The sequence below is a fragment of the Mastigoproctus giganteus genome, chromosome 10 (assembly GCF_048544385.1).
Source record: "Mastigoproctus giganteus isolate SK-2022 chromosome 10, ASM4854438v1, whole genome shotgun sequence".
Classification (NCBI taxonomy): Eukaryota; Metazoa; Arthropoda; class Arachnida; order Uropygi; family Thelyphonidae; genus Mastigoproctus; species Mastigoproctus giganteus.
Window position 1 is genome coordinate 136,917,636 of NC_143584.1, and position 22,366 is coordinate 136,940,001.

The window sequence follows — 22,366 nt, forward strand, 5'->3', positions numbered from 1 at the left end:
GTATAAGTCGATTGCATATTTAGTTGCTTTTACGTACATGCTGTCAGATTAATCAAATAATTTATGACCTTACTCCTGGAGTGTGACTGACAGCTAAAGGAAATCGAAGATTAATGGAAAAGCAGCCAACATGGAACCCGTAGTAGCTGACTCAATGTACGCTTGATGTTTTATATTTAAATTACTGGGAATGAAAATAAGTTAAGAGTAAATAAACAACGAATTATAATAAAAATAAGTAGCACCAATAAAAAAATTAGCTGTAATATTCTACTGAAATTCTAGGAAGTGTACGAAAGAAACAGATGCAAAACTTTTCGGAAACTGGTATTTTGTTCTCTGAAAGTGAGCAGCCACCCTCCTCAAGCCAGGAGACAACAGAAGTTAACTTAAATCTTCAGGAGATCAGAAAACTAAAATATGTTCGGAACGTAAAGATGCCCACATTTAGCTAGCTCATTTAAGAGAAAATTAGTCCTGCGACATCGATAAATAATCAAATAGGCGTTTCAAAATAGTTGTATCTTAGCAATGATTGTGTTATACACTACCGTCATGGCATGGGAATAATTAATGCTCAATCTAACAAATAAGACATTGAAAATCACTAAAATTAGCAGTATGCAGTACAGAACAGACACTACCGTGTAGTAACGTCAAATTTCCCCTTACAGAACTGAAACGTCAAATTTCCCCGTACAGAACTTAAACGTCAAATTTCTCCTTATTTTAGATAAAATGAAATCACATTAGTATTAAAAGGCAGAATGATGTAAGGAAGCAATTTTAGGTAAGTATTGACCGCCCGTCAAAGAAACTAAGGTTATGAGGCGCCAGTATGTCTATAAATTGAGTGTTCTGTGGCCGGTTTGCTGGACAGAGAAACCCCAAGTTTCCGGGAGGGAAAATCATAGAACAATCATCTGAGACCGACTAATTCAACGACATTATGAAAAATTACGATAAAAATTCCTGGGTTCAAATCTGTCAATGAAGGGAATCGAACCCAGGTACTTTTATGGGATTTTTTTTTTTTTTTTACACACAGTGCGGGAGGACGATGATTATATTCATTGTGCCACAAGGAAGCACAATGCATCTGCCTTCAAAAAATAATAAAAAATAAATAAAACTAAAATAAAATCTCACTTGTTTTATAATTTATCTGTTGTCGAATGTTTATCCAATCTCTCTCTCTCTCTAAATTTACATAAGTCTTCTGATCTACAATGCTAGGTATAGTTTCTAGCAGAGACAATGAATATCATAAGAAAGCAGTATAACACAAAAAGTTGTGAATTATTCAGGTTCGCAAGCGTGGGTGGCGTTTTTCGGTGCACTTGGGTCCCCCCCCCTGATATCCGAGAAGCAACATTTGAATGATAGAGGAGAGTGAATTCAACATGCTGCGGTATCTCCCAGTCACCAGATCTCAATCTAACTGAGCACATGTGAGAGAAGGTTGAATAAGCTCTTCAAAGCACGTAACCATCCAATTAGCAACAACTGTGGGAAGCAGTTTTGTCACAATGAACCACCCTTTCTTTGGGCTGGCAAGCTTTCAATACCCCTACTGAGGCTATACCACGTAGAATCTAGAAGCTCTGAGAACTAAAGGGAGCCTTATTCGCTATTAGGTAGGCGTACCTAATAGTGAATAAGGCTATTAGATAGGCCTACCTAATAGCCTTAATAGGTAGGTGTACCTAATAAGGTATTATGCGTACCTAATAAGGTATTAGGTACGCATAATTTGATTAAGGAAATGACACTTTCCAAGGGAAAAATGTACTCTGCTACTCAACGACCTGCTTCCATTCACCCCTCTTTAGATAGTTTCTCCGTTAATACTGCGCATGTGTTTGCATAGTTCACACAACACATACGTGTTCGTCAGCTAATTTGCATTGGGAAAGATAAGTACCTACCAAATGAAGTTCTGATTGGTTGCCGAAACACAATGGTCATTAGCAATGCATACCAACTGAATCTGACATGCAACAAACGAAATACCAACACAAAATGAGTCAGTGTTCGAATGTATTTAAATTCGAATGTTGCCCCAACTTCTTCAGAGAGAAGGTACTTGTTATTTAATCACCTTAATCCGATATAAATCAGTATTTTAATCTTCTACAATAAAGGGCTAATCTAAAATTACTTAAACCGATTTTACAGACTGCACATAAACTTATCAGGTGGCAAACATTGTTCGGTAGAGAGTAAATTCAACGTGAAAAATAGGTTCTTGGTTTGCGTTAAAGCAACGCGCTAACATTAACTTAACGCAAGCGCAACACATAAAAAATAAATAAATTATTGGTGTAATAAACAATATGCGACATATTTATTAAATGTATATATGAGCCTAGTCTAATCTTTAACTCTCACATTACGTAAAATAAGTAAATATGCATTTGCGTTTCTTCTTAATACACAAAAACATACTTTAAGTCCAACCACATTTCAGAATTTAAACAACACTTACTATACGATTAAACTTATTAAAATAGTAAGCTTACCTTACTTCATCTCGCTCGAACAACCTTTTCGTTATTAAAAATACTGAAAATATCACAAACTAGGCTTATTCACTTCCACCACAACACAATCCAACAATGAGATTGAGCAAACTGCATTCGACTGTCGCGACAATACACGGTAATTTGGTGAACTAACGTAAAAAATATTAAATAAAAAACCTTCAAGCTGTCATACAGTAACATATCGATGATAATAATAAATGGTAATTGTATATTGTTACGCTATTTGCTACAATGTCACAGAATACTTGATGATAAAAACTGCATTGTAAAAAGGCAACAGAAACTACAATGACGTAACCATTACAGAAAAACTTCGAAATGTGGTTATGCTGCCAAAAGGAAGCTCGATAGGATGCTGCCAAAAGGAAGCTAATGTGGGAGCCAAAAAATACACAGTTTGAAGCTCTTGCGAGGGAGTTAGATGTTCTTAGATTTTTGAACAAGAAAGTCAAACACGTTTGAAGGAAAAATATGTTATGCAAAAAGACTTTTGTAATTTCCATTTTATTTGGTTGGCAGACCAAAAATATTGAAAGAAGGCTATACTTCTTATATTGAATAACGTCCTCCCCACCTTCGAAATCTGGTAAGTGTATTTTTTATCTGTTCCTCTCTCCCTTCCCCGTAATCAAATATCCTCATACTTGTAAATTTGGAATATCCTAAAGTGTGTTGCCAATTTCTTTGGATGAAAAACTCCAGTTTTCAGGAGGTTGTTGTTATTATGATGGTAAAGTTTTAGAAGCATCAGCGACTAAGGGCATATTGCTGCTTGATACTCTCTGTAAATTGCGTCTGTTCTGTGGTAATTTCTGTCTGCTGGACGAAAACCCCGAGTTTCCGGGAGAAAAAGCATCCTACATCATAGTCATGTTATTGGCCGGGAGAAAACAATAAGCAAAGGTGTAATTTCGGTACTTTAAACTTAAAATCTAAATTACTTACATTTCCAGTTATCTCGAAATTGAATTGAAATTGAAAGTGTTCAGAATTTGAGTCATTAGCAACTTTCGGTTATTTTAAAGTGATGATGTGAGTTTCTTTGTTCATTCTTTGCCCTTTTGCCATGACATCCACTAAAATTCCTTCTTCGCTGTTCCCTAAGGCCAAAGACACTCAAACCCTTAATTCTGATGAATAATTTCATTTGGGCTATCGCTATAAATGCTTCGAAAATTTGTAATTAGCAGCAAGCAAGTTGAAGCTTAGAAACGAAAGTATGTTTTCTTGTGGCAATTCACTCTTTTCAAAATTATGGCCATTACTGGGGCTTGTCATAACTTTCTGAAAGTAAGCAAGGAAATGTTGCCTCTCCTTCAAAAAATACGAAAAAGTCTCAGTGAAAAAGTGAAAGTAAGCAAGGAAATGTTGTTCTCGTTCATCTCGGTTCTCCTTTCAAACATTAAAAGGCCCGTTCATTTTGACGCCGCTGAAAGCTGATGAAGCAACACGCGTCTATTACAATCAAAAACATCGTATACTTATTTCAGGTGATTCAAATTAGAGCCAGTTTAAAAACATATATTTATTTGTTAAGAAATATAATGGCTTAAAGTTTCGATACATGAAATTCGCCTTGTTTTATGAGCTGTTATTAAGTAAATTGACAAATGCAGAAGACACTGGAATGAAAAAAGACAACGGAGACTTTAATATATTTTAAGACTTTAATATCTAGCTGATTAGAGAAATTCCACGGCTGTGAGAAACAAATGAAGCAGGAATAACAAACAAATGAAGCAGGAATAACAAAGAAACATAAATATTAAGCCTTAGTTACACGTTTTTTGGCCTCGCCGAAATGCGTTCTATTTTGCTGAATATTTCCGTCACTTTTCGGTAACAGGAGCTGCCGCTACAGTACGTACCGTATGAACAACAGATTGTTCCTCCTGGACAGCAAACTGCGCTGGGAGCAGAGGACAACAGGTATAATATCCATCGCCTATTGCGCAGCATGTGTTGCTGTCGGGACAAGAGTAGACTCCGCCAGGACAAATAATGTTGTTGATCTCCGGTTCGGTTTCTATCTCCGAGATGCGAACCATTGCGACATTTGAACCGTCGGCTGCTTGACAAGTGCCAGCTGCAACGTTGCACTGGGTGTTTGCAGGACAACAGCGAAGATGATCGCTTCAGCAAACTCCTAAAGAATATGGACAGCAGCCATATTGTCCCGAAGCCAACTGGCAGCGGATCATACCTGTAATGAAAAGAAAAAGACACTTTACAAATCGACAAAATGTTTAGAAACTGTGCTCTAAACAAGATTCAAGTATTTTAAGGTTTGTTATCATAAAGCTGTTTTATTAAAAATTCTCCTTTATTTATGATAAGAATCCCGTTTGGTTTTCACGTATAGCACCTTTTACAACGCCACTCATCGGTAGTCTGCTGTAGTTCAAAATTACACTGCCTTGCACACTTTAATAGGATCATGAGTTAACAGTGAACCCGTTGCCCTGAATCATTGCTCCGATACAACATGGCATGGGGGTCAACAAGGTATTCAAAAAGTGACATGAACAATATTGGACCATTCATGTAATGCAATAAAGCTCTTCTCAATTCCTGAAGTGTCGTAGGCAGAACATTTGCTGAGAACATGCCTTTCCAGTTCATCTCACCAATGCTCAAATAGAACTGAAATTCGCATATTGGGATGGCCAGAGCGTATGCTTGAAGCCTTCTTCGTTGTTTTATTTAAGCCATCTTTCGCATATTTGGAGCGGTGGATGGTTTAATTTCCATCTTCAAAATACTCCTGTCTATAGAAGAAAACATGCAACATTGCAACATTTTTGGATGTACTAACAGGAAAAAATCTAATTCTAATAAGAAATACAGACGAAACTCCATAAAATGTAATATGATAAAAATAATCTTTGAGAAAGCCATCTTCAAACATTTAAATGAGCACTGCTTTGGCACAGATTCTGCCATATATACTCCACTGTAAAGAACAGATCAACAACCACAGTCCTCCTCGAGACTTTCTGTAAGATCCAAAATTCTCAACAATAGAGGACAAATGGATTTACTTTTCCTCGAGATCAAAGCAGCATATGACAGACTTTCCATCAATTCCTACTTATAACGCTCGAGAACCACTTCAGAATTATAGGCCCCCATACTCGAGATTTTTACACATCTACTCACTGAAAGACCAATACTTGTGATGAATAATAACAATAGCTTCATGTACTCCAGAAAGAGAGGCGTACCTCAAGGGGGTATTCTGTCCGCATCCCTTTTTCTGCAGACGTCAACCCCTTCATGTCACCATACAAGAATTTTATTTCATACGCAGACGGTCTCAAAAATGTTCATTTCATCACAATACAGCCAAGACTGTACAACCAAATTATGATATTAGGGTCACCCGTAAATGATGACATCTACCCATATATCTATTTTGTCCGTAAATTGCGTGTGTTCTCTGGTCGATTTGCCTGTTTGCTGCACGAAAAAACCCCAGTTTCTGTGGAAAAAACCTTGCTATCTGCGCCTGAGACCGACTAACCAGCCACGGAATGAAAAAAGCCCATTTAAATTCCTCGCGTCATCGACGGGATTCGAACACGGGCCTTTTCCACCCAGTGTGGGGAGGATGGTGACGATACCACTGTGCTACCGGCGCAGACAAGACTCTGTACATGTCTCACAAGCTGCAACATGCCAGATTTCGGACCTTGTAGCCTGTCCCAAAGCTATTGGCTTAGAATTAAATCCCAGCAAGTCCGCCCAGATCATCTCAAACAAAAAGAATAAAAGTAACACCACAGTCCTTCTAGATGACCTTGCTGTCAACAGAGTCACGCATCACACAGATTTAGGAGTCACCTAGGACGAACAAAACACCTTCTTTGGGACTTTGCAAACACCAAGGAAAAAGACCCTTGCAGCCTTCTGGAAAGCAAAGCAAAAACTTACTAGTGTTTACCATCCTTGTTTCAATGCTCAATATATCTTGAGATGTGTCTCCCCGGTTTCAATATACTCATCTGTTGTTTGGTCCTCTGCAACGTCTACTTGACTCAAGAGTTTCCTTAGTAGAGAATACTGTATCCTGAGGCGCTAAACAGGAAAACCTTTCACAATCTCAAGAAGCATCCTATATATCACCTTTAATTGGACCTCCCTGGAAATTAGTCGTAATCAGGACCAACATCACCACCCTGGAAAAACTGCTTACATTCAGAAGAGATGCACCACACCTTTCGGAAATTATTTCCCTTTCTTGCAGCCAAAGGATAGCAAACGGAACCGAGGCGACGCTGCTGTGCTTCAACTATGACCAGCTCAGAAGTCTACAACGGATGTTCCTGTCCTATGCAGTAAATCTTGTGAACTAGCTGGGCATATATACAGAGAAACTCTGTGCCAATAATACCTACAGAAGTGCCATTTTTCAGCAAACTTACCAGCTGAGGAGCTCCATCTAATGGAGAACCTCTGGACGCTTCATGTGCTACGGCTTCAACAGTCCTCTTTTTTGTATTTATTGTATATATTGTACTATATTTTACTTTGGTATATATATATTGTGCTGTACTTCATTTATTGTATCCATTTCACTCTGCTGTGTACTTGTTATTCAGGTTTGTACTTATTTTATCTACCCCTCTTAGCATATACTGCCGTACAGAAGTGAAGCTGTATAATTCAAATAAAGTATATGAATGTACTCTTGGCGTTCACTACACGCTTCGATGGAATCAGAGAACTAAGAAATCGAGACAAATAGGAACGCGTTGACTTCCTCGCACCCATGCTTCTTTGAGTTCCTGGCATCAGCGCAGCCGTATTTTCCGGTTATTGTCCAAGATTAGCAGTTTCCGGCTTCTTCGACGGTCTCCTACTTCCTTAGTACATTCTTTGTAGGATTTTTTATTAAGGTGGGGATACTGATTTCTTATGATTGTTATGCATTAAATTCAAAGGTTAATACCTCGCTCTTCCACCTTACATTTTCTGCCTCATTTGCGTCTGTTCATGGATGTTTTCCTAGTGCTTTGCCTTTTATCAAAGATTTAAACCGCCCTACTGTAGCAGTCCACTCTGCTGCACTGATTAAACGCGCATTGACAACCATATCTCTTTTGAAGTCCATGCTATCGTGTTTTTTCTTAATTTCTGGTCAATTTATTTGGGCAATAGTCAGACCATGAGGTATTGCAGTGCTTTTTCTGCACACTTCGCATACCTTGCTGCCGCTTTGATTTACCTATATTTGCACAGATTTTTGCATTTTTTAATATTTGACAGTAGGAGATGCCAAGAAAAGCTTACAGAAATGCATCACCAACTGAGAGCTGTATTTGGTCCCACAGATATGTCTAAGTAACAAGAGAATATGAATGAACGGTGGAGAGCTTTTCTTGGAAGATATTGCAGCATCCCACACTTCTTCTATATACGATCTTGATTGCAGCATTAGAGATAGGTGCTTGTGCACTCCCCATACAATCTCGACATCATTCCTTTTCACTACCATATGCTCGCGCATTTGAAAAAATATCTGGCAGCAAACCGATTTGCTAGTGATGATGAAGTTAAACCGAGCGTTGGAACTGAGTGAAACTGGATGGTCCCTCATTTTACGACCATATATGACTGTACTCGTGTCGCACTGTCAGAATATTTGACAGTGCCAAATTGATGTTCGGCATAGCATTTTCTTGTGAAATAGTTCATCGATTTGCCTGTGACGTGCCGTTCTGCGCCTCATAGGAGATAGCAAGAGTAACAGTCGACATCAGGGGAACAAACAAAAGCGGAACAAGTTCGGCCAACGAGCGCCTGTAATTGCGATCCGAAGCGAATTTCAGGAGATCAACTCCGATCGTTAGCAGAGCTTGTATTGTAGGAAGTACTTGGCCAGGTAGAAATCTGTCACTGATCTTCAGCCTGTTCCGTTGTAGCTGAAGAAGAGGGGCGGCTCGTAAGGAAGGAAGTGGAACATGCCACTGACATATATCCCAGAAGTCAGGGGAGTTGATTTTGCCAACCAGCATTTTGACTGTGATCACTGTTCTCCTCATGCCGATTGTTTGAGACAGCCGCAGGATTTGAAGTTGGTCGGCCATGCTGGTGGTCCTCTGTTGGGGGGGGGGAGTCGATGTTTGCGGGTTGCCCACTTCAGTATCCAGTATTCACTGGCGAGGATGGACTTCATGAGAGAAGGTACTGCGAAGGCCCGTATTTCAGAGGCATACAGAAAGGTAGGATACACAATGGTTTCCAGATATCTGATTGTGGTTCTTGCGTCTGAGTTATGAAGAAGATGTTGACGGGCAATCCAGCGCATTCGGCTGATCTTGCGTAGAACACATTCAATGTGACAGTTGAACCTAAGGTTTGGGTCAAAGGTTACACCAAGATCTTTGTGTTTAGTTACACTTGGAATAACTGCACCCTCCAGTGAGGGTTGTATGAATGTGGGACACTTCTTGAGAGAAAAAAAACCATAATAACGGATTTTTGAGGGTTCAGTTTAAGATCGAAATGGTTGAGATGGCTACAGAAAGCTGTGATCTTATTACAGATTTCCGATGTGATCACTCCCCTGTCGGCTGATGGTGGTATTTCTGTTAGGAACTTTATATCGTCGGCGTAGATAATAACATCATCTCTGTTACACACAAACGGAATAAAGAGGGCGGTAAAAAGTAACCCCGATAAAACACCACCTTGTAGCACACCTGCATTGATGAATCGGGTATAGGAGAGGTTGCGATGATTGAGGTACACTGTTCTATTCCAGAGGAGCGAGTGCAGAAAAGCGAAAACGTCACCTTTGATCCAAAAGTAATTGGTTAGGAGATTCAGAAGGACTGAAATGTTCAGACTATCAAAGGCAGCTTCGATATCGGCATAAACAACCGCCATTTCTGATCTGGCCTCAAAAGCATTTAGAATTTCCGTTTGGACTGCCAGAAGGTTGGAGACAGTTGATCTATTAGGGAGAACATAATGGAGTTGCTTTGATGGTTGTGGAAGAAGATGGCGTGTTATATGCGGAAGAAGGACTTTTTCCAGTAGCTTTAGGAGCGTGGTTGCAGTGGATATCGGTCAATAGTGCTTCGGCTGGCTTGGTAGTTGAACTTTAGGTAGTGGGGCGAGAGCGTATTTGCTCCAGGATGCAGGAAACACTCTATAAGAGAGGATGGAGTTAAACAAGTAGAGCAGAGGATCAAGGATATATGGACTTAGGCACTTTACGATGAAATGCGGGACTTTATCGACGCCAGCGGTGCATGACGGACGCAGCGAGTTGATGGCTTGAAGGAGCTGCTGTCGATCGATTTGAATGGAAAACAGCTCATCATCTGGACCAGAATAAACAGTGCTCTAGCTTTGGAGTACTGAGTTCGGTCATATGCTGTACCAGACTGTTTCCATTCTTTATGGAGGGACTGTTTGCACTTGAAACTGTAATTTAGCTCCGAAGACCACCAAGCATTAGTTCTAGCAGAGATACTGACCTGTTTAGCTGCTGAGAACATGGTAACAGTGTGCAACCATCTAGTTAGTATGTCTAGAGCCAGTTCCGGATCTCCTGATTCAAGAACTTTCCAGGGAATTAATCTTGTTGCATAAAGGTGGGAGAGATGATTATCTTCCTTTTGACCTTGTGGGAGACATTAAAATTGGGCGTTGGGAGCTGCAATAGGACTACGATGGGTTCATGATTGGATTCAAAGTGAGTTTCAGGTTTAATGTCGACGCTACAGGAACCAGACGATAATATGAGATCGAGGCGATGAAGACCTCTAGTTGGGCCTTCATTTATGATCCTGAGGCTACTAGGTGCAATCTTAGCCAAAAGTGACTCATGAAGATGTTGGAGACTTGGTGGTAAGTTAAAGTCTCCGCAGATGAGGTGGACGGCAGATGTGTGGAGCGTATTTATTAGCCAGGATGCAATATCATTGATTATCTGAGCATCAAGGGTTGGAGGTACATATATTGCACCGAGATCTAATAAGCAGTAGTTGATTTTGACCGTTACTATCAATGCTTCGAATAGATTGGATTTGCTGGAGACTACATGTACGAACTCAAGTCTGCTGGCATTTATGATAACAGCAACACCCCCACCATAGGTGTGAGATCGGGAGGTGAAGAAAGATTTGTAACCGGTAGCTTGGGCGGAAGCAATTGATTCTTGTTGTGGTTCCAGCCAGGTTTCAGACATGCAGATGACATCAGCCATTTGGGACAGGAGTATCTGTTCAAGTGTCTCGAGCTTATTCCGAATACTACGAACATTTTGATAAAAAATCTTGAGTGTAAGGTGACACAAGACCTTCAGGAGTGCTGATTCGAGGATAGGATTTATTTTCTTCGTTGGCTTTTTAGCACGGTTGATCACAATAGTTGGTATCAGCTGAGGGTGGATTTCATTGGAGCTGTGGTATTGCAGAGATTGATCAGAGGTTTTGTCATCAGAGTATGTATAGGGCTCATCATCGTGTGACCCTGATTCCTGGTTTTGGGGCTTCTGAGAACAGGAAAGTCTATCATGGTGTCACGCTTGGGAGTGGTCTTGGCGGGACAGTGCATTAGCCATGGGTAGGCGTGGGGTGATATTGGATTTAGGTTCGTAGTATGGCCTGAGTAGTGATCCAGACGGCCAGAGAGCAGTCGCTGATATGGAGCTGAAATGCTGTGCATCGCACTCAACTTTGAACGATGTATGCAGGGGTGCTTTCTTAAGAAGTGTGACGGACACAGTAAGGTGTGACATTAAAAATACCTAAAAAATTACTTTGAATAGTTTTAAACAGTTCTGTTTTAGGCATCATTACACCACGAATACGCATTCCTCTATGCTGTATGTTATGTTCACTTTTTGCCTGCACTAAACCTGTACATCTGCAGTGTTACAGGATGTCAACAGATCGTGATATCGCGCACGGAATGAATAATGGTACTTGTAAATTTCTTATCTCTGGTCTCTCTTTTGCTGGAAGTTTTCTCCAATTTCATTTTGGTTCGTATTTACAAACACCATCCTATATAATAGTTTGAGGATGCTTAAATGTCATGGCGTTGGATTTTGTAGCCGGCAAAATGAATGGAAAATCCTGCTTACCACGTTACTCTACACGATGCTGCACATTCTACACCAATGGAATTTAGGGTGAAGGGCTATACACTTTTCAGGAGACGAAGCTCCCTGTCATGCACTGCAATGTAGTTTAAAAAAAAAACAACGTATAATAACTGGAATGAATTATTATTCCAGCGGCAGCACGTTCATTCATTTCACAGTTACTTAACCTCTATTAAAAACTGTGGAATGAATTGAAGAGGCGTGTGCGAAACCGTTTAGGAGGCCAGCTCTATAAGCAGTGTACAGAATGACGAAATGTTTCCATTGAAACTCTCCAAAGCTACAGGAAATTTTCTTCCTGTATTGAAGGTCAAAGAGTGCCCACACATATTAAAATTGTTTTAGTGACATAGGAACAGCAACCTAACTGTCAGTATAGTGTCTTATAAACAGTCACAAACAGGCAAATCCGCAAACAGGCTAACCCTAAATACAGGCAGCTACAAACTCGAACCAGCAGCCGTAGGATAAAAAGCACCGAAAAACCACCGCAGGTATCTATATAAAATTCTCAGGATTAATCAAGTAACCATCTTCTGGCAGAACACTCATCATCTTCATATTAATCTCTAAATGTCTCAATAATTTTGAAAATATATATTCATATGTATTTTCAGTTGCCTAACCCTACCGTCGCGTAAGATTTAAAGTACTGCCTTATATATAGATTGAAAAAAATAAAAAATAAGAAGAATACTAAACTTGTAACTGCAGTAATTAATTCCTAACATTTACCGGCGCTTGTTCTGAAACATCTTTCAATAAAATCAATTTTTCAAAAATATTTTATTATCAAATTAAAGATATGAGAAATATAAAAATCAAAAATAGGGTTCCCATTTAACATTTAGTGGTTAGTAGAGGCATATGATGCAAGAAAGCAAGCTTATACAGCATTAGCCAAAAAAAAAAAAAAAACAAAAAACTGTCCCATTTCACGCATCCATTCGCTTCAAAAGTTTATCCAGTTCTTCCTTCAATTTATTTAAGCTATCAACTTCGATAACAACAGATGGAAGTTTGTTTCAGCAATCAACCACCCGCTGGCTAAAGGCAAACCACCGCACATCCACACTACAACCGTCCCTCCTCAACTTGGATTTATGCCCCCTGTGACGCGCAATCTGAGCAAGAGGAAGAACCCCATCAGAATTGAGCCCGCTCAAACCATTCAAGCATCCTAGTCCCCGGACGCTGCGATTTTCAGAACTTAGGCCTCTCCCGGCAAGAGCAACCCCCCTGTTCCCCTCACCATTCTCGTTGCCTTTCTCTGCACTCGTTCCAGCAGCTCTACATCCCTCCTAAAATGAGACCTCTACACCTGTATGCAGTACTCAAGGCATGGCCTGACCGTTGCCTTATAAGGTTATTGACCTCACCGGTATACCTCACCAGTGAACTGTTGGTCCGTCTATACGCACCAAGGATCCTAGTTCTTGTCAACAAAACATGTTCCATATTAGGCAACCACCGCCACCTGCGTGCAAGCTATGCAGCATAGTCAATTACGAATCACGCAAGTGTATATTCAAGAATGGTTTTGATAATGTATAATAAATTTATTTATTTATTTTTGGGCACCGAGTACTTTAGTCATAGCGCACCTGCCCTGACATTGTTTATTACAAATGCACAAGTGCGGTGGCAAGTTGTACTAACAGTACAGTATAAGTATGATTACCCATTTTTTATCAGGTAGTTGTTGACAAAATGGGAATGACATTCATTTGTTATCGCATAACCTTCGAACGACTTCTTATTTGCCCGTATTATCTTCTATTGCATTACAGATTCTAGAGTTCATCAGAACCAATTCTTAACTATAAACGAACATAATATTCACCACATACTCTTGTCGAGTGATATTCTATGTTGTGACGTTTGTTTCCGGTTTGTTTACAAATTATAAATGTCAAAGTACTTCTTCTTGTTACCTAAAATCTGGAACAAGCACTTTAAAAAATATAAAAAAAAGCTTGAGTGAAACTAAAATGCTTTACTTTCACTAAGCAAATATTTATTAATCGTAATGTCCATTTAATTAAACAAATTGAAATGTAAAATTTTATTAATCACGGTAAAAATTTTGAGTGGCAGGAATAAAATAAATTATGTAACAGCTTTTCAAAGTGATTTCTGTTCATGTCCCAAAAGGGAGTTGCCAAATTTTTCCATGATATCAGCATTGTTTTCACTCTGGTAATTACAAAATTTAGATGGGATGGCGCATTATTTTTGACAGGTACAAAGCGTGTCTGTGTAAAAAAATTTTGGAAATCACTGACTTAGGGTTTATGACGCAATCAGATATGAAATTTTTCATGCAGTGCGAATAGAGATAGCTAAAAAAACATGGGCCTTCTAGAAGAGGATTCAGAGAAGACCAACTTCTCTCATGGTGGACGGTGATAATCAATTTTCGCATGAAGAACGACTCAGAATGTACAGACTGGGCCTTCAGAGTCTTATACACGTCGGGCTCTCCGGTGTCCTGAGCATCTGTCTGCGCGGGTAGCACAGTGGTATCGTCATCGTCCTCCCCACAACGGGTGGAAAAGGCTCGGGTTCGAATCCCGTCGATGAAGCGAGGAACTTTAATGGTCTTTTTGAGTTAGTCTGTCTCAGGCATAGATAGCAAGGTTTTATTTCCCCACAGAAACTGGGGTTTTTTCGTCCAGGAAATAGGCAAATAGACCATAGAACACATGCAAAACATGGCAACTAGACACCTGGAGCCCGACGTGATTAAGAATCTAAAGCGATTAATAAGATGAACGAACAATGTATATTTTCAGTGGAAAAGACAAGAACCAGGAGGCACAAATGTGAAATCTTAAGGAGAAATAGAAGTTGAGATCTCACGAAGTTTTCCTTTAGCAGCGTGTTGCAAATTATTGGAATAAATTATCTACCAGAGAGTTTCGTTAAGTTTAAAGTGGAATTGGAAAATCACTTGTATGGGAAGGAACATACTCACTTGTATGAGTAATTGTTTTGTTTTGTTTTTTACAAATGCAGAAAAAGGTCGTTCCCTTGCATCATTTATCCATTCTGATATTAATACTAATACTAAGTCAATATTAGGATTAATATTAATATCAATAATGATTCGCTTAATATTATTTCAATCCATTAGTGTAGGGAAGTGGAAGAGAATAAAGAAGATAAACGCTACACCGAAATTTGGGAAAAAAAATTATACTTTGATCTAAAAAAGTTTTTATAATTCTGAAGGGTAATTTTATGTTTAAGGTATAGAAATTTTGGTAGATCGACTGCCAATATTGACATATACCCTAATTGTTGCATACTTTTCTTCATGAGTACATAAAAGTCCAAATGTGCTCGGCGTGCGGTGATACAATTTTTGAGGGGTGGGAATTGAACATTATCGTTGTATGATAATCGGTACGGGGCAGATTGTTTGAAACATTCCATAATCTTTTAGTGGTGTAAGATTTTCAAACAGCGATGGCTATCCGTCCATACGTGGCATGGAAGGCCATTAATGAAGCAAATGCAGGCTAGGTGGATCAGATGCAGCAGTACAGACGGAAAGCGCTTCAATATGAGCATACAGACCTTCATCTGGCATCCGATTACTCCCACATTTTCATCCTCCTGAAGAAGGCTTCAATGGTCATTGCTTTACTCAAACAATGACGTAAAGAAGACCATCGCACATTCGTTTCAACGGCAACCAACGGAGTTCCTTTTAACCCATTACGTCTGTAGACTGTTTATTTCAAAAGTCTGTTTCATTTCAACAAATTCTCGTATTACGACTAAATATTAAAAACAAATCGAATACACGTTATTGTGCGTCTTTAACCAAATATTTCTGGTCTATATTCCTGAATATTCATTTACCTCATTTTACAAAACCCTTTGCGAACCTCTGATCTTTCCCAAATACTCAATGTAGGATGGATTCAGAAGGAGGAAGGGGGAATAAAACTGGCATAGTAATCTCTAATATTAGAGTACAGAGTGTTAGTTGTCAGGTGACCGCATGGGTTTCCCCCATTACCGCGTTGTGTACTTTGTGTGTTACAGTACTTTGTGAAGGCCTGAGGTTTCAAAAAGTGTATGTTAACGTGTAGTGCCAGGTTAAGAGGTATAAAAGGTCAAAGGAACACCTTTGACCATTTAGCCGTTGGGTCCCTAGTGGGACTTCCCCTTGCCCACCCCACGCAGCGAGAAGGAAGGTCAGGCATAGAGGGATCGCATTTACTGTGGCAGGCCTTACCACCTAGTTTCCGGAGTGTCACCAAAGATAAGCATAGGAGCAGAAGAATCCTTTTTGCGAGATATAAGACAAGACTGAGTTTTATAAGGATCGAATTCAACTAAGTTGTCTTTGCCCCACTGGAGAATTACATGGAGGACAGCATTTAAGGAACTAGTAGCGGATATTCGATAAGTTGAAGCTGATTGACCAGGGCAAGCTTTCTAAAACTGTAAAGTGGAATACAATGTGCTATCATCGAAAAAATATGAATAGGATTTCCAGTCAATGAAAGAAGGTCATTAATATACAAGAGGAAATGAAAAGGGGAAAGAACTGAACCTTGGGCCACACCAGCATTAGTGAAGAAGTTAGAAGACAGAGAGCCATCTACCATCACCCTCAGTGAGCGGTTAGAGAGAAAACTGGATAATCAATTACAAAAAATAGTTGGCAAACCATAAAATGGAATCCTGTTTAGAAGACTTTTATGTTAAAAACGATCGAAAGCCTTGGAGATGTCAAGAGCAACTGCTTGTGTTTCACCAAACTTTTCCAATGAATTTGTCCATTAATGGGTAACATAAGCCAGAATATCACCAGTGGATCCACACTGACGGAATCCATACTGGCGATCGTTGATCAGACGGAAGGTTTCTAGGTAGTTTAAGAGTTTGTGGTTAATTGATTTCTCCATTACTTTAGAAAGAGTAGAAGTAATTGCAATGGAGCGATAATTGTATGGGAGGGATTTGTCACCCTTTTTAGCAACTGGCTGGATATGAGCAAATTTCCAAGCAGAAGTAAAAACACCACCTTTGGAATAATAAAGTGAAAAAAGGCGGCAAAGAACAGGAGTAAGTTCGGGAGCACAGGTTTTGAGAACAAGTGGAGAAATATCATCAGGTCCTGGAGCTTTCTTAGTATCAAGGTTCGTCAAAATCCTTCTGACATCGTTTTGACGGAAGACCACACGAAGCATTGAATGGGGCGTGCTGGGAATGGTGGGAGATGTTTTACCAAGATCATTAATATATGAAATGGAAGAAAAATGGGATGCCAGCAAGTGAACTTTATCCTTGGCAGAAGTGACAATAGAACCATCTGGTTTCGAGAGAGATGGAAGCAGAGATGGGAAAAAGTTGCGGCCAATACCTTTGGCAAGAGACCAGAATGCTCGGCTACCATTAGGACAAGGAGCAAGTTTTCTATTCTTAGCCTGTTCAAAATCTAGTTTGGACTGATTAATAACTGCTTTATAATTGTTGAAAGCTCTAGTGTAGGCAGAAAATGAAACTGAAGATTTGGAAATAAGCCAATTACGATACGAAACATTCTTCTCTTGAACAGCCGTAAATAATTTTTTTTTTCTGTTTATACTCCGGCACGACAACCAAGTCAGTAGCGTTTACAATAAATCGTCAATACAAATATTTATCGTATTTAGTAGTCACGGGCTTGAACATCGGTTCACTCAAGGAACGCGTGCTATGCACTCTCGCTCCTGACCACTGGGCTACGTCAGGCCTACACATTTAAAAACCAAGGTTTAGATAAAATGACGAGATTTTAATAAAGGATTCCATTCCAACAAGAATAATTTCACTGACATGATCTGGGCAAATGTTGACATCAGAAGTTTTGAAACAGTAATCCGACCAAGGAAAAGACGAATAGAAATCCCGTAGATCATCCCATTTTGCATTCTTGTAATGCCAACAACACGAGGTTGGGAATAGCCAAGAGATAAAGGCTCCATTGGAGAAGAGACAACCACCAAGTTGTGATACTTCTAATTTGAGGTGCCTAAAAGACCACTCACTTCGACCGTGTACTTAGAAAGGTTGTTTGTGAGAAAAAGATCAGGCGTGTTGGCGTATGGTTAGGATTGTCCGGTATTCTGGTAGGTAAATAAACAGTCTGTGCGAGGTCATTAGTAATTGCAAAAGCCTCAGCATCTCGACCAGCTGGGTCTGTGTGACTAGAAAATGGAAGCCAGCTGGAGTTGTGAACATTAAAATCACCATGGAAAATTACCTCACTGTTAGGAAAGTTGGACTGCAGAAAGTCAAGTTGCAAAGAGAGGAAGTCAAAGAGCTCCAAGTGATTAATAAAGTTGGGAGAGCGGTAGAGATAATAGATGAATTTGACACAATGAGGTAGAAAGATTTTAAGCCAGAGAGATCGAAAAGAGGACATTCCAAATTACCAAGTCTCTGACAGGGAATATCGGAACGGACATATGCACAAATACCATCTTTGAAGCAAAAAGAATCATACAGCGAATAATTGGGCAACTGAGATGAGCAGTTGTTGACCCAAGCGATAACTGAGATTCTGTCAGAAAAAATACATGGGGTTTAGAAGACAGTAAGTGGAAATATACATCATTGAGATTAGAACTGAAACCACGAATATTTGTGTTGTTTGTTTGTTCTTTGGTTTTTAGGAGCGTTAGCAACTAAGGCCATATTGCTCCGGGAATATGCGGTGGTCATTCCCTGACCTTTCCGCATCCTCCGTATTTGGTGGTGACGGGCTCGAACCGCGGTCTAATCAAGAAGCGTGTGCTACGCACTGCTGCTCCTTCCCACTTGGCTACGGAGGCGCCTGAATATTTGTGAAATGAACCAGGAAGTGTTTGGGAGGTTTAGATCTTTTCGCAGATAAGCTTGCTCTATTAGTTTGACAATTCATGGTGTATTCAATTGTAATAAAAAGTGAGAGGGGGACATGCCGTATGAAGTAATGAAATTTTTGGATATGGCGTACACATGGTAATAATAGGCCCAGATCCTTGACATAACGTGGCCTCGACAATGTCCCCGCATTCACACTATTCGGACTACCTCCAGTCACTATCTCGCAGAGTTGAGGTAGCAAGATTATACACTAGTTGATCCGGATCCGGAAGCCTCTAGGAGGCTTCCGGATAGTAGGCCTCCTACTAATAGGTTCGGTTCGGCGTACTAACTAGCGGCCGGCCTGCGAATAGCGTTTTAGAGCTGTACCCTCGAAATGTAAGGAAGTTTGGATCTAGCCATGGTGTTCATCATAACCTCGAAAGACATCAATCATACTGCATGATGGAAGAGCTGTGGGAGAGTTGACCACTGCAATGTTCCGATATTATTCAAACCATTCGTCACGATCTTTGCATTGTGACATGGATGCTTGTCTTTATGATCGCCCTTTTTTCAGACAGCTCTTAATGAAAGAGGTCAATGGCAAACTGATTTGAATCCTTTCTAGGTATGCTGCATTCACCAAAGTAAATTAGGGAACATTTGCCTACAATAAGAATTTAAATTTTAAAATGCCAGTCTATTACCAGAAAGAAAGAAAAACTTTAAAGCACATTCACATGCACTGATATACCATAAGTATTGCCCTTATGCAGCAGTTTTTTTTTTATTTCTGCTAAGCTATTAAATTACTCTAATTTTAAGTAATAATTTTATGTACTTACCAATAATAATGTCACTACACTGGACAGCCTGAAAGAGTCTCTTGTGCATAAACTTCACAGCAAGTTGTAATAAATTTGAGTGGGCACAGATAGCTAACCTAACTGGGGTAGAAGTGAGCTGCAATCTGCACGCGAACTGCCAAATAATCTAATATGAAAATAATTTTCTTAGAATCAGAAGACGGTGTCAACATCATTGAATATCAAAGAGGAAGTAATGAAATTTTAAGACGAAAAAACACCATGCTGATAAAACTGGCATAATGCATTTCTAACTGAAAACACCTTTCATTATTAGGATTACAATAACAACTGGGTGATGCATTATGGGAACACAAGGAAGGTGTTGTCCATTTGCGAAACAAACACGTAAAATGAACGCAAACTTAAAATATTTAATTCATTTTCTATGAAATAGAATTAGCAATTTTAATAACCAAAAACAAAAATTCAAAGCTGGCTTCACTACTACGCTTTGAATGCAGACTTACGAACATTAAATTACTGTTTCTTAATATCTACATTCTCATACATACAATACGTTATTACTTTAAATGAAAACAATTAAGAAAGAAATCTTTATTGCAATAATAATAATAATAATAATAATAATAATACAATTCGATAGATTGCAATGTTGCCCTTCACGGCCACCAGGCCGGTAGTTAACAGTTATTTATAATACAATATATAAAGAAGATATTGGAGGAAACAAATAATTTTATATACCTATAGTAGTATAAACAGGCAACGTTCTTTACACTGAACAGAAGTAGTTAGTCTATCATTACTAACTGTCATACTGAAAAGTTAGTATGCCGTCTTCACATCAGGTGGTATTGATGGCTTGCAGCATTAAGACGAGCTTCGAGGAGAAGGATCAGGGACAGGGAAGTACAATTCAAGGATGCGACGTCTGTATTCCCTGTCAGAAGCGAACTTATTAAGGTCAACATCCAAGGACTGGGCACACGAAAGTAGCTGAAAAGGCAGGAACTTATCGGATAGGTGGAGACGGCTGAGATGTGGGCATAGAGTTGGAGTCGCTCTGAGGGAAGACTGAGGGACTCTCCATGAGCACAGATCCTAGAATGATGATGCCGAAATCTGGCTAACCATTATTTTGATAGTCGTGATAAGACGTTTCACCCTAATCAGCATTGGGAGCCTGTGAATTTGAATCAAGCTGGCCATTTCAGTTGTCCTTAGCTATGGAGGAAGTTTATGTTTGTTTATGGCCCATTTTAAGAGCCAAAACTCAGCAGAAAAAAGTGGCCTGATTGTGCTAGTGGCAGATGATGCCCATATCTCCGCAGCATATAAAAGCGGAGAGTATACAGTGGTTTTATATATTTTCTAGTAATTGTGACTTCATTGATATAATGTAGATGCTGTTTGGCAATCCATCGGAGTCGAGCTACGAGGTTGAGAAGCTTGTCTATGTGGTAACTGAAGCAGAGCTTAGGATCAAACACACCCCGAGATCAGTATGCTTATTGACGATGGGAACTGGAGAATTACACAGAATGGGCTGAATATAAGAAGACGTTTTCTTTAAAGAGTATATCATAAATTCAGATTTTTCTGGGTTTATTTTTAATCCGAACTGGTTGAGGTAGTTTTCGATTTCCGTCAGTGTATTATTAATTGATCCTTTATTATGAGAAGATCATCGTATAGAGACGGTGTGAGGAGCTTTATATCGTCTGCATAACATAAGATATCATACCTGGACTCAACAAGTGGAGAGATAAGTGCTGTGAACAAGAGCCCAGATAAGACACCACCCTGTGGCACGCCTGAAGGGATACTTCGCTCGTATATATGCCCATGGACAGTAAGCTGGATTATTCTGTTTTGAAGGAGTGATGTGAGGAACTGTAGAGTTTCTCCCTTGATCTGGTAGTGGTCTGAAAGTAGCTTCAGCATTGCAGGAACGTTTATAGAGTCGAAAGCTGCTTCAAGGTCTACATAGGTGACTGCAAGCTCTGTTTGGGATTCAAACGCAGAGAGGATAGAGCTGGTGGTGGCTAAGAGGTTAGTCACAGTGGATCTATGAGGAAGGAAGTAATGGATTTGAGGAGGCTGATGTGGAAGAAGTTGTTCAGTTAGAACGGGAAGTAGTACCTTCTCAAGGAGCTTTAGAAGACTTGAGGCACTGGAGATTGGCCGGTAATGCTTAAGAAGTGGAGAAGATTGAATTTTGGAGATAGGCTTCACAAGGTAGATGTTCCACTGCTGGGGAAAGAAATGGCTTGACAAAACAGCATTAAAAATAGTTAGAAGGGGATCCAAAATATATGGGCTAAAACATTTAATAATGAATTGGGGGATTCCGTTAGCACCTGACGTAGCAGAAGCTGATGTAGAATTAATGGCACTGGTCAGGTGGCTTGACTTCATATCTAGATTTAGGGGGAAATCAGAATGCCGCTCAGAGTAGGGGCATTTTCCGCTACGAAGGGTTCTATCCATATAATTCTTAATTGCTTTTGATTTCTGCTTATTAAATTTTGCGCGAGCTCTGATGTAGGCTATCCTGTCTTGGATACTGTGCAACTGCTTCCACATTTTGTGCAGATGCTGCCCAGAATGTGGAAGCTTTAACTTTAACAAGCTTTAACTTGAAGCTCATGTTAAGATGGGGAGTCCACCATGCTCTGGACATGATGAAATTCTCTTTGATGCTGCAAATGTCGCAATAGTCTTAAGCCAGCTAGTAAGTAAATTCACTGCAATTTCTAGATCACAATTTTCTAAGAGTGTCCATGGGATGACAGACGGGCAGCCTCAACACATTTAGAAATACTCAAAAACCTGGGACTCACTATTACTTTGATATTAGTCGAATTCACAACATTGAAGTGTGGAGCAGGTATGTGTAAAAGAACACCAATTGGCTTGTGGTCCAAATTGAAATAAGTCTCTGGCAGGTAATCAGGTGTGCAAGGAAAAGAAACAAGGATGAGATCTAATTGGTTGTTACCTCTGGTCGAGAGATC

General features: G+C 39.7%; 1 protein-coding gene across 1 annotated transcript in view; it reads left to right on the forward strand.

The window, feature by feature from the left end:
• LOC150079306 (progranulin-like) overlaps positions 1 to 22,366 on the forward strand; it is a 149,650-nt gene that overhangs the window by 27,055 nt on the left and 100,229 nt on the right. Inside the window, exon 4 of the mRNA XM_090383027.1 lies at positions 4,393 to 4,475. Coding sequence (XP_090239153.1) covers positions 4,393 to 4,475 — 83 coding nt within the window. The remainder of the gene's footprint in view (positions 1 to 4,392; positions 4,476 to 22,366) is intronic.